At 47.3% G+C, this 12,311-nt stretch overlaps 2 protein-coding genes across 6 annotated transcripts in view; one reads left to right on the forward strand and one right to left on the reverse strand.

Annotated features, from left to right (window-relative positions):
- The first annotated feature begins 334 nt into the window (after positions 1 to 334).
- On the forward strand, positions 335 to 5,319 carry PDRG1 (p53 and DNA damage regulated 1). The gene is made up of 5 exons (XM_075900856.1): positions 335 to 495; positions 580 to 655; positions 2,045 to 2,119; positions 4,227 to 4,307; positions 4,906 to 5,319. Exons 1-5 carry the CDS (start codon positions 412 to 414, stop codon positions 4,992 to 4,994), a joined length of 405 nt encoding a protein of 134 aa, XP_075756971.1. The 5' UTR covers positions 335 to 411; the 3' UTR covers positions 4,995 to 5,319.
- The window catches only part of TTLL9 (tubulin tyrosine ligase like 9), a 28,100-nt gene continuing 20,987 nt past the window's right edge, over positions 5,199 to 12,311 (reverse strand). For 4 of the 5 annotated variants that reach the window (XM_075900850.1, XM_075900852.1, XM_075900853.1 and 1 more), the window contains 5 exons: positions 11,852 to 11,910; positions 10,585 to 10,781; positions 9,080 to 9,193; positions 8,234 to 8,483; positions 5,199 to 7,749 (listed from right to left, as the gene is read on the reverse strand). In XM_075900850.1, coding sequence (XP_075756965.1) covers positions 8,261 to 8,483; positions 9,080 to 9,193; positions 10,585 to 10,781; positions 11,852 to 11,910 — 593 coding nt within the window. In that variant the 3' untranslated portion in view covers positions 5,199 to 7,749; positions 8,234 to 8,260. The remainder of the gene's footprint in view (positions 7,750 to 8,233; positions 8,484 to 9,079; positions 9,194 to 10,584; positions 10,782 to 11,851; positions 11,911 to 12,311) is intronic. The other variant, XM_075900851.1, reaches the window with a different exon arrangement.

Consider the following 12,311-nt stretch of genomic DNA (forward strand, 5'->3'; position numbering starts at 1 on the left):
GGGGGGGACCCAACACCAGAGCGGGGGGGGGCTCGGAGAGGAGGCGGGGGGGCCCAACACCGGAGCGGGGGGGGCTCGGGGAGGAGGCGGGGGGGACCCAACACCAGAGCGGGGGGGGGGGCTCGGGGAGGAGGCGGGGGGGGGGCTCGGGGAGGAGGCGGGGGGGACCCAACACCAGAGGGGGGGGGCTCGGGGAGGAGGCGGGGGGGGCGCGGGGAGGAGGCGGGGGGGACCCAACACCAGAGCGGGGGGGGGGCGCGGGGAGGAGGCGGGGGGGCCCAACACCAGAGCGGGGGGGGCTCGGGGCGGAGGCGGGGGGGGCGCGGGGAGGGGCCGGGCGCGGGGCGGGGCGGAACGGGGCGCGCGGCGGCGGTTGCCGGGCGGGCGGGCCGGCGTTGCACAGGCCGGGCCATGGCGCGGGAGCCCGAGCTCGTGCTGCGCTACCTGGCCGAGCTGGAGGCGCTGGCGGAGGAGGCGCTGGCCGGGCGGCGGCAGGTACCGGGAGCGGGGGGGGGACCCCCGCGACCCCCCCCCGCCCGTTCCCCCCCCCCGGGCTCTGACCCCCCCTCTCTCCGGCAGATCGCGGAGCTGGACGCGAAGCGGAACCAGAACCGGGAGGCGCTCAGGGCGCTGCGGACGGACCCGGAGCCCGCCGGTGAGGGAGCCAGCGCGCATGCGCCGGGCGGCCCCCCCCTCCCGCTGCAGAGCGGCCCGCGGGCTGCACGCGAGTGTCCGCCCGGGCCGCCTGCAGCGTCCGGCTCCCCCATTGGCCGAGCCGCCCTGCCAGTCTGCACGGGCCCGCCTTGTGTTGCAGCCAGGCCAGGCAGCTACAGCTCCACTGCTTGCCTACAGTGTGGGCGGGTGTCATTGCAACCCCTCACTGGCCCTTGGAATCGGGCTGCGTCCAGACTGGCCAGTTTTCCCGGAAAATCAGCCACTTTCCCGGAAAAACTTGCCAGCTGTCTACACTGGCCGCTTGAATTTCCGCAAAAGCACTGACTTCCTGCTGTCTGAAATCAGGGCTTCTTGCAGAAATACTGTGCTGCTCCCGTTCGGGGAAAAGTCCCTTTTGCACAAAACTTTTGCGCAAAAGGGCCAGTGTAGACAGCTCAGATTCGTTTTCCGCAAAAAAGCCCCGATCACAAAAATGGCGATTGGGGCTTTTTTGCAGAAAAGCGCGTCTAGATTGGCCACGGACACTTTTCCGCAAAAAGTGCTTTGGCAGAAAAGCATCCGTGCCAATCTAGACGCTCTTTTCCGAAAATGCTTTTAACAGAAATCATGCCAGTCTAGACGCAGCCACTCTGTATATGAGAACATGATATTCTGCTCTGCGTTTTTAGCAACAGATTTATTAACTAAGACCCAATGGCAGACTCTTCACTGGGATGGTGAAAGAACCCAACTTGGGCACAGACATCCCAAGTTAGTTTTGAAGAGCTGGTCGTTGGAAGAAACGTTTATAATTTAAAAATTGAGGAGATTGAATTAGAAAGTTACAGACAAAAATAGAGGGATGCCATCTTTAAAGTCACTTCTTAAAACAGAGCTGCATTTAAAAATTTACTTGATCTCTGTAGTAAATATTGAATAGTTTCAGAAACTAAATAAGGGTTTTGGGAAACCAAGTGTGTGTCTTTCTGCTCTGAAAGGGTAGAATTGTTTGTGGTGACTTAACTCACTCTTGCATAGGTTCCGTGATTTCTGCTTTATATCCATATCTCATTTTTGTGGATGCGGATACAAATTTTGCATCTAGAACCCTGCACATTTGTGGATATCCACTTTATATCTGCGGCTATGGATGCAGGTATCTGTACCTCGTTTTTGTGGATACAGATGCCAGTACAAAATATTGAAATCCACGAGACTGCATCTTGCTTAATTTCTCTTAGAAACACACCTAAACGATTCTGTAGAGTAGACTATAGGGGGATTTACAAAGGCTAGCCTGCTGGTTAGATTTTACATTTATTTTGTACCCAGTAGGAAGCAGAGAAGCGCATTGTGAAAATATCTACATAGGCTTGCTTTCTCTTTTCAGAAACAGCAATGGTTTGCTTTGGAAACATGTTTATTCAGCTTCCAAAATCAAAGACTAAAGAAATGATTCAGAAAGGTAAGACAGATGTCAGATTTCTAAAGTCTGTTTGAAAACTCAAGCGTCAGCCAGTATTGAACAAGGGGTTTTTTTTGCATACCGTGGACACAGACACAGGAGTTGTCAGATGTGTGGTACTTGTGCTAATTTAGTTGCTGAGTTACTCTCTTTACCGACTTAGAGCTTTTGCACGCGGGGCTTTTATTCTTGCTGCCATGTAGAAGCTTGGCTCCTACCTAGCACTTCTCATCCCTAGGCCTCAAAGTGCTTTACAGAGAAGGCTTAATTACGAGTATTTATATTTTACAGATAGGGAGATTGAAGCACAGAGGAGTAGCTTGCCACACACAGAGCAGTGGCAGAATAAGGAGTAGAACTCAAGTTTCCTAACACGCAGGTTATTGTTTTATCCCATGTGCCAACCTGCATTGTGAACCATGTACCCTGTGTTTCCTTTTCAAAGCGTGGCACAGCATTCTTGAGGCAGATCAGAGGAAGAGGCACTGAACTCAGCTGGGAAATAAGATGGTCTCTGTCCATATTGTGCACATAACTGAGACTTTACTCTTTCCCAAGAAACTAGGAGACTAAATGCATAAAGCTACACTATGTGCATATTTTAACACTTAAGTATAAACTGTACAGGGACAAATTAGGTCAAAGAATTAAGGGCGCAGAGCTGAGGAGGAATTTCGGAGGGGCCCAGGCAAGGTAGGTAAATGAACAACAAAGTGGCAGATGGAATTCAGTGGGGACAAATAGATATTAGAGGGAATAATTTGAACCCCTCATACATTTCACTGAGATGTGCATTAAAGCAAACTGTGTTAGGGTACAATAGGCTGGGGAATGCTATGGAAAATATCTGAATACAGCCTCTCCCCGAGTTACGAACAAGTTACGGACCAAACACTTGGCCGTAACTCGATCTGTTCGCAACTCGGACCCCATTGAGTTACATAGTGACTGCGCTGTTCGTAACTCGGGGACCGCCTTTACGACCGCTCCATGGGAGCTTTGGTCGTAAATGCGAACGGTCGTAACTCGGGGACCGCCTTTATGACCGCTCCATGGGAGCTTTGGTCGTAAATGCGAACGGTCGTAACTCAGGGACCGGCTGTACCAGTCTATAAATCAATAGGGCACTGTCTTTTTAATACTATATGCAGCATTGGGCCCCCATATCAAAGGAGGCACAACAGAATTCGAGGGGCTTTGGAGATGAGTGACAAAAAAATCTCTGCTATGAGGGGATGTGATAAAGGTATTAAACAAAAGGGGGGGGCAGGCGAAGGTGTATTCAACTTGCCTCTAATGCAAAGGGCAAAGGACATTCAATGAAATTGAAAGGAGGCACATTTTAAAGCTGCACTCAATACAAGGGTAAGCGGGTGACATTTTCTGGCTGGTGCTATGCAGGTCAGCCCTTCCGTCCTTAAAATCTGTGAAAGTGGGCAGGTTTACAAGTGTTACCTGTATTGTGGTAGTGCCCACAGGCCCTGATGGTTAGTTACTTACATCCCTCTCCCCCCAATAAAAGACAGTGCTTGCTCCAGACAGCTTATGGTTCCATTTTAAAAACTGCCTATTTGGCTAGAAGCACTGACGTGGCATATCTTTTCTGATAGGTTGCATGGGCTCCACAAACTTTGTACCTTTTACCATTCAGTTCATTGTACTCAGCTGGACGGGACTATCTGGCAGGAACATAGGCTATGGAAAGAGAACTGTATAAGTTCCCAGTGTTTCCTATAAACTGAGCGCTTGGGCAGCCACCCAGGAGACATTAAAATGCCACCTAGTTGATTAGCAGAGAGCCCACGGCCTGCAGCATGTTTCTACTTGTGGTGCACATCCACACATGCCTTGGTGCACATAAAACTTATTCCATCCATTGATGGAAAACATTAGAGGGAACATTGCTGTATTTCTATATGACCAAAAAAATGCAGCCACTTCAACGAGCACGAGAATCTGAAGAATAGGCAGTAGGGAAGAGTTCCCCTGCACTTGTGGTTAAAATCTGAATACAACATAAGGAGCAGTCGAGAGCTTGCTGTTTGTGTTTCCTTAACTCACTGTACTCCTGGATGCTTCATTATCACCATCATCCCTGTCTTCTCAGATCAGGAGCAGTTGGATGAGGAAATAAACCAACTTCGGAAAGAGCTGAGAGTAAAAGTCAACCGTCTCTATGAAGCTCAAGGTATTTGTGAAAGGTTCAGGGAACATTTGGTGGGAGGCACAAATCAGAGGAGGGGTGGAGGGAAGATATTAAAAAATCCTTGAAACAGAGTCCGAGAATAACTCTCCTCTCTTCTAGGGATGTAACAGGTTAAGTGTTTACACGGTTACCAAATAAGTCTGGGCTTATTGGTCAGTGTGAACGGTGACACACAGACTCTGGGCCCACTTTCAGGGAGCCAGCTGTCACCCCGCACTGCTGGCTGTATATCAGAGCCTGCAGCATGAGGCGGCACCTAGTTCCCTGGGAGCAGGGCGGGAGCCAGTACAGTTATCCAGTTACCTGCTTTTTAACAACCCTCTCTCTTCTGTTGACAGCAAAAGCCCCATGTTTGCCCAGTTTCCTGGGCATGAGTCCTGTCGCAGACCCCTCTGCCCAGCACTACCACGTTATCAGTTGTTTCCAATAGACAGCAGTTGAGTCAGTGATGGCCATGGAGACAGGCTGATACAGCAGTGTTTTTCCAGACTACTTCTACTGGCAGTTTAAACTCTTTCAGCAGGGACCAGTGTACGCATGCTTTTTAACCATATCTGTGTTTTCTGCTTGTTTTCCTCAGGTAAGCCTGAGCTGAGGGGGTTTAACTTGAACCCCATGACCCCCGAGGAAATGAAAGCAATCCACCAGATACTGGAAGGACGAAATTAGACCTTCATCCTGGGGACTTCAGCTTTACTTCCGACTGTCACTCAGTCATCAGGGTTCAGTGTTAGTTGTGGATTGGACGCTGCAGAGACAAGTGTTAGAACACCATCCCTTTTCATTATTTGACTGCCTGCCATCACTGGGGTGGCATTGGGATTATTAGAATCAGAAGAACAGGGCATTCTTAACTGCATCTTCTTTTATATATATATATATATATATATATGAGCCCCTGTAATTTATCTCCCAGCTAGTGTGTTCTTTTGGCAGGAAAGGGGAAAGAATCCACAGCATCTTCAAAGAATAAATAGACACTTTGCGTTGTAAAGCTTGCTTGTGAATTAAACTGTGCACTTAAAAAAATTCAGGAATTTTCATACATGTTCAAGAGATACAAGAGTGCCTGTTAATCTGAAGGGGCATGCCTATGAGCTAGGATCTTGTGATTAAACTTGAAAGAAGATCTGGAAGAAGTGGGATGGTTTACATTAGGGAAAGGACACGAGTATGCAAACCAGCGAATCTTTTAGAGAAGAGAGATGAGGTGTCTCATCCTGCCTCGACACAAGAACAAGCAATTGCTAGGTGATTAATTCAGAACTGATAAAATGGAGGAAATACTTTCTTTACACAGTTAGCTACAGGGAGGCTAACAGCAAGATTCAAAACAGGATTGCACACTGGCAAATAAGACTTGGCAGAGCTATAATAGTGTTTTTAAAATACACCCTGAGGCTTCAGGGTTTCAGACAAACGTTAACGATTTGGAGTGGAGAAAGAGGAGTGTGGGCATGCTGGGGAATTCAGAGGAAACTGCTTGGGGGGGTAGATTATTCAATAACTACCTAAAGGAGGTTTTCTTGAACCTTTCTGAGAAGCTGTTGGAAGCAGCCTCTGCTGGCAACAGTATAGTGACTAGCTAAATCCCATGTCTGCTCATTCCTCTGTTCCTAGCTCCTCTAATGAAACGGCAAATGTGACTGCTTACGGTTGTGCACAGGCTTGGGGAAGAGGAACATACAGTGGCAAGAAAAACCTGCTGTTCTCCCTCTAGACGTGAAGGTTTCTAGATAAAGTATAGTTAATTGTTAATGCAAAAACCACAGGAAAAGAGTTAAGGCAAGTCCACCATGAGCAGCTCTCCTTCATATTTCATCGCTTCAATAGAGGATAGTGCAGTAATAGGTGCATTATATCTTATTACTATTTAATTTTGACAAACTCAAGGTTGAGCTCCTCGGAAAACAGCAAAGAGAATAAGGGGCCTAGCAGAATCATTTTCATTCTTTTTCATTTTAAGTGTTTGCACTGCAGGAAATTGATTGTGGGTGGGGAATTTTAGTGCAGTAGGAATAGCTAGCAAGCCAATGAAAGAACTGCATCTGCTTTGATAAATGCTGTAGACACAGCAGAGAACTGTAGCTGACCCTTTATCTTTGTCTAGCACTCCCCCTCTTGCTGGATTGGATGAACAGCTGGTGAGCACCAGGTGTTTAAACAGAACAACTGTAATGATTTGCTCCTGAGCCGGTCTTCCACCCCACCATCCACTGCCTTGTTCAGTTTTGCACATATAAGTGGAGCTCAGGAGGAGTGGGTTTGCACCAGAATAGGCCTGTTCCACTCTCCTTAAAGCCAGGGCTGGTTTGATAAATCTATCAGCTTTGCTTGACTGCTTTGGTTTTGAAGGGGGCTGTATTTAGCTAGCTAATGTCGAAGATTGTTCAGAGTGACGTCCACCTAAGCTTCCAAAGGCCGAAAGCAAAGCTGTGCACTGTAAGCTTACATTCCAGCTGCAGAAGTTAAAAATAATTCCCATTAGTGAATAGCCCCTCCTGTAGCTTTCCAGAAAATGACATCTCTGCTGTAGCAAAGGCAGCCAAGGGACTTTCCTTATCTCAGAGGTACTAAATCTCTTCGTTACAAGAGCCCTTTTAACACAACCAGAAGAGTGGAGCCACTCTCAGTGCCTTCATAAAACATAACGGTATGGTTACTGCTACAGTATCATGGCAACAGGTTTTATGATCTGACAGGTTTCTGTAATCATAGCAGCAGGAGGCTCAAATGCCCACCTCTCTTAAAAGCTTCCATTTTACTGAGCAGTCTGTATAGCCTCTGTTATAGTTTACACTTTAAAGGAAATCTAGTCATGTCAATAACCTCAAATGGAGGACCAGTGAAGCTGCACGTCTGGATTTCTTACAGCACAAAGGCATTATCTATTTTATTCAGCATGCAGAGGCGAAGTGATGGCTAGGAGTGCTTTTTGGCTGCAACATGGTGTGTACAGCTGATCTAGAGCCATATGCAGTAGACACAAGATAATGTTCCCTTCATGCTAGGACCCCCCCGCTGACAGCCTTGCTACAGCCTGCACAGTGGAACAAAACAAATTCATTCTTTACTGAAGAACTGGTCAACCACACCGGGACACAATCAAAACACCTGCCTGCATCACGTCAGAGTTAAAAGCCAACCCGCTCCTAGTGTTGCTCTGGCTTCAGAACAGAGTTCACTTGTTGTTTAAGATTCCCACACAAGAGCCAAGAAATAGCCGGTCATCCTATGCTGAGGTAGCAAAACTGTCCAAGACAAATGAGAACTGCTGCTGTACAATATGAGGAAGAGGGAGTGAAAGAGCTCGATCCTCTGCAACTTCTCTTGCCTGGTGCTCTGGATCAGCATTAAACTTTCTGCTGCGTAGGGAGAGGTTTGAAGAGCTGCTTCAGCTGTTTTTTCCTGTCATTGTTGTAGCCTGAAACGAAAGCATCAACGGAGGGACGGATGACTTAGTCCCTCCAAAGGGTGAAGAGCAGAGATAACCGCCTACCTTCAGACAAAGCTGCGCTCCAATCAGCATGAAGCTGCAGCCAGAGAAAAAAATGGGAGCAATGTATGCCATGTGAAACCCTGCACTAGCCACTTTCTGCCAGACTGAACTGGGGAGGTTAAGAGTCTCATGATTTGCTACCAAACAAACATGCAACCCACCGTAGAAATGTGCACAATAAACAGCTGTCACGATTGTGGTATGGACCTTTAGGAATAGTTTTTAAAGGAACTGGCAGGTGAAGAATACTTGTGGGTGCTCAGGAGGTAAGGAATTCCAAAAATCTTAACTGCTGCCCCCACATCAGCTTTATAGGAGTGCTAACTTTGATCACTTACGCCCCCAATGGAGAAATGTTCACACCTTCCCACGGAACCTCACATGGTTACTACGCCCAGCTAGCACTAACCTGTGTGATAATTCACCCCCAGTCCCTTTACTCTTGCGGGAAAAGAATGTTTTGCACTTTTGGTGATGTCCAAACCGTGAAGGACCTCGAGCGGGGTGCCTGCCAGCTGCGTAGGAGTGAGGTACCTAAATGTGTGTTTGCCACGAAGCTTCCATTGACTGGTGTATCCACATTCCCATCTGCTCTACTGACAGGGCCGTCGTTCCACATCAGGTCAAAGCCCCCAACACGCTTTTCCTTCCCGGTCAGCCTGCAAGATCACATGCAAGGGGTTAATGTGCAGGAGTAACGGCTCTCAGATTCACTGTTTGCACACTGCCTGGAAATCGGTGCAGATCATCAGGAAGAAAACCAAATGAGAGCTGCAATGGGCTGATATTTACTATGAACATCTTGGGTTAGCCACACTGTACAGTCCATCATAAAGTGATGCAAGGTGTAAGCTTCCTGGGACAGGAGACTGGATACGTAAGGTGCGAGAGGTGAGAAGTGAGGTCAGAGCAACAGACTGGGAACCAGAAATTCCAGTTCAAGACCCAGCTTTGACATCACCTTCCTCTGTGGCCCTGAGGAAGGGCCGCTGGGAGAGCGCTCTTGGTGGCTCAATTTCCTGACGTGTAAAACAAATGTGTGTGAACCTGTTTTCCAAGCAGTGGATCCTGACTCACCAATGGATCACAGGGCAGTGACAGGCACCAAGTGGTGGTGGAGGCAAATGCCACCATGTCAAACCTACAGCCCCGACAACGATCTTTTCGCCCACAGAAGCCAAAGGACTTGCTGGGACACATCTCACACACTTTGGTGAGAGACATGGGGAGCAGTAAACTTGTTTGCCTCACCCACCTGCCCTCCATGTCCACAATATGCAAGGTGTCCTTGAGCAGGCGACACTTGAGCTCATAGTCCTCCTGACTGCTGGCCGTGAGGGAGGGGGAAGCATTAACCTCAAGAAGCCAGCTGGAGAGAGAAGAACAGTGAATTAAAGGGAAGCGGACAGCTAAATCATCAGTCCACCTAACAGAAATGCCTATCTATAGAAACCTCATTGCACTGCTGGAGAGAGGGCGTGAAGTGATAGGCAATCTAATCGCAAACATCATTCAGCTCGACTGTAATAAAGAGAGAGCCCCTCCAGCATCTAAAAAGTATACCAATAAAACTACAGGCTAGATGAAACACTCTCCCCTGCCATCCTCTTCAATCAGGTTAATTTTAACCCTTTCCGCAGTGTGGAAATGTGGAGGGATTTTGGAAGTAGTTTCCTTAAAAAAAAAAAAAAAAAGGCAGTCTGATTATGTGGCTCTGGAAGTTCCCACTAAGTTGCTCAGTTGACAGCAGCAAACCCTGGTATTATAGTTACATCAGTGATTCCTTCCAGTTCACCTCACCTTGACTTGCTTCTTGAGCACTGGAAGTTACACAAGCTCTTTCGGAGCAGAGTGTCACTACGGAAGCAGTAGCTTGGTTTGAAGTCATGACTGCAGCACACTAGCCTGTACAAAATTGGGTTACCCAAGACCACAGCTGAGCAGCGTTTATTAGCTCACTTGAAATGAAGCTGTCCCCAGTGGCACCGCACAGGCATCAGACTGATGCTGACAAGCCATAGAGGGTTGTAACTGGAACACTGGCTACCCACACGTCATTAGAGGGAGGAAGAAGAAACATAAGGATGCTCAGAGGGGCACTGTCAGTTTGAACCACGTGTTATACACATTTCCTTATCAGTGTTACAAAGAGCAGTTTTAATTAATTTGTAATTAAAACCAAAAACCGTACAAATCTAATCTTGTTGCCTTTGCTGCTCTTTGCTTACTTTTGCAGTGAAAGTGTGCTCTAATTTCAGGTTTGCAGTACTGAAATATTTGGGTTGCAAACATTGCAGAAGGCAGCTTATATATTTAAAAGCGCATTTTAATTGATGCATATTTAAAAAACAATTGAATTGTTTCTAGTAAGACCACTGTGAAAGTTGGTTTTTATAAAAATCAAAGTTGAACCAAATTTGATTTGTTACAGTCTCTAAGATTTCTGGGGAGTCTGTTTCCTCCCATAGTCTTTAACAGAAATACCCCCCTGAGGTCTAAAACTCTGTAACAAGGGCTGCCTATTCACCAACACTTCACACGATTACTTTTGAGGTTATGGCAAGTGTACTTAATGTCTAGTCCTATCAGTTCAATAGTGGCACTTGGCTGAATCTCAATGTTCCTGGGAGTGTTACTGTACTACGTGTTATTGGAGTTGGCAGGGGTTTCCCATGAGCCTCCCTTCCTTGGCCATTGCTCAGCTGTTTCGGCAGCCTTCCATGCACCGCATGCCACCTGTCTGCGCACTAACATCCTTACGGCTTCAGATCCTGGTCTATGAGGATGTCGTATCCATACAGTTCAAAACAGTGTTTGTCGCTGATGATCACTTTCTGAACACTCTGTAGGCTCTTGATGAAAATGTTGTCCATCTCTGCAAAGAGAATCTCCACCCCTTCTGCCCCGTGCTTGGCAGTCAGGTACTGTCGGAACCGCTGAAGCGTCCACTTGCAGCCCTAATGCGTACAAAGATAACTGTGACAAGCTCTTCCTACGTAGGTGACCACCCCTACATGAAACAATCATTCAGTGTTCTCTGCAGTCAAGAGATAATTCTGCATAAGAAGTCAAACACCCAGAATCAGATATTACTCCTCTTGGTGCATCTTGGAAAGGAATAATTGAACCATAGTCTAGAGAGAAACTGCAGTCTCTGCTTGGAAAGTGGAGTAAAACCAAAACTTTCCCCCAAGACCAGGAGTGAGATTCTAACAGTGATCACCATCCCACCTTCTCTTTCCATCAGAGTTTCTCAAGATGCACATCTAAGATTTCCCTTTCCAAGGGACCTTGAAATATTAGGCTAGAGCCATGGTTTCCTACCAGTTCTGAAGCAGTAGCCATGATAGGGTAGTTACTGCTATAGCGAACTAGCCACACTCAAGTGGCCAAACAGCCACATGTGGCTAGCGTGTTGGACACCACAGGACTAGAGATTTAGAGGATGAAAAACATATAAAATGGAAAGTTCAATGCAAACCTTTGTTTCTATGAACTTTTAAACTCTCAGATTCACAAAGACTGTCTAATGCTGATCTCCTTTGTTTAAGCTTTTCTCTTTGTTCCAACTGCAGGCCCCCCAGAAAAGGGGGGAGGGTAGCAATCTGAGATGACCTCTGAAGATGCTAAGCTCATTTTACAGCTGTGGGTATAGCAGTGAATGCTCGGGACCACTAGGCTGAGTCTCTGAGAAGCATTACCCCAGAATGAATTGCTTTGGAGTCAGAACAGTCAATGCCACTAAGTAGAGCACAGTTGTAATGGAACAATGAGAGCAGAGCTCTGGCTCACTGGATCTCCTGACTCAGCCATCAATGGACAGATTCATGGGCTAGCCGAGGACAGCTAAGCAGAGCATCCATAGAGTACATCCTCAAAGACTCCCAAGCTGCCATGTACACTGGACAGACGCTGGAACGATGAGGCCAGAGCAGGTACGTGCCTGCATTCCCTGAACTACCCAGCATAGTATGTGCTCTTGGACTCAGGCTGGGCCAACTGCAGTAGTCAGGAAGTTTTCACTTACCTTCTCTGGATCGTAGTCAGGTGCAGTCTTCTGCACTGCTACATTGGTGAGATGCACATCTGACAGGAGGAGGAGTTAAGGATCATGGAGACAAAAAATGACATTTAAACCAACAGAAATTCAATTTGGGTCCCAAACCAACCTCTGCCCCTTTTGCCAATGAATCTCTCCTCCCTTCCGTAATGGGGGTGCTTATACCCACACTGCAGGGAGACATCTTGGTGAAAAATTCAGGAAAAATAAATACAGCGAAAAATAGAAATCTGGAGAAACTAGTAGCAAATCCCATAACAAGTATTAGCCCTCATTGGCTCTTCTTCTGGGAATACAGCCTAACCTTTGTGCAGAGCACTGGTGCCCAAGAGCCTGGCATGGAGACCTGCTCTGCCTCAGTAAAACAACCCCCCTTTTAATCAGACTGAACAAGAATAAGCGGGTTGCTAAATATTTGAGTAAGGAA

Source organism: Pelodiscus sinensis, chromosome 18 (assembly GCF_049634645.1).
Source record: "Pelodiscus sinensis isolate JC-2024 chromosome 18, ASM4963464v1, whole genome shotgun sequence".
NCBI lineage: Eukaryota > Metazoa > Chordata > Testudines > Trionychidae > Pelodiscus > Pelodiscus sinensis.

Bases quoted from the DNA above. Each gene is read 5' to 3' on its own strand.
- PDRG1 (XM_075900856.1), top strand. From the start codon at position 412: ATGGCGCGGGAGCCCGAGCTCGTGCTGCGCTACCTGGCCGAGCTGGAG. The intron at 2,120-4,226 runs GTAAGACAGATG...CTGTCTTCTCAG, and splicing joins TAAAGAAATGATTCAGAAAG to ATCAGGAGCAGTTGGATGAG. The intron at 4,308-4,905 runs GTATTTGTGAAA...TGTTTTCCTCAG, and splicing joins CCGTCTCTATGAAGCTCAAG to GTAAGCCTGAGCTGAGGGGG.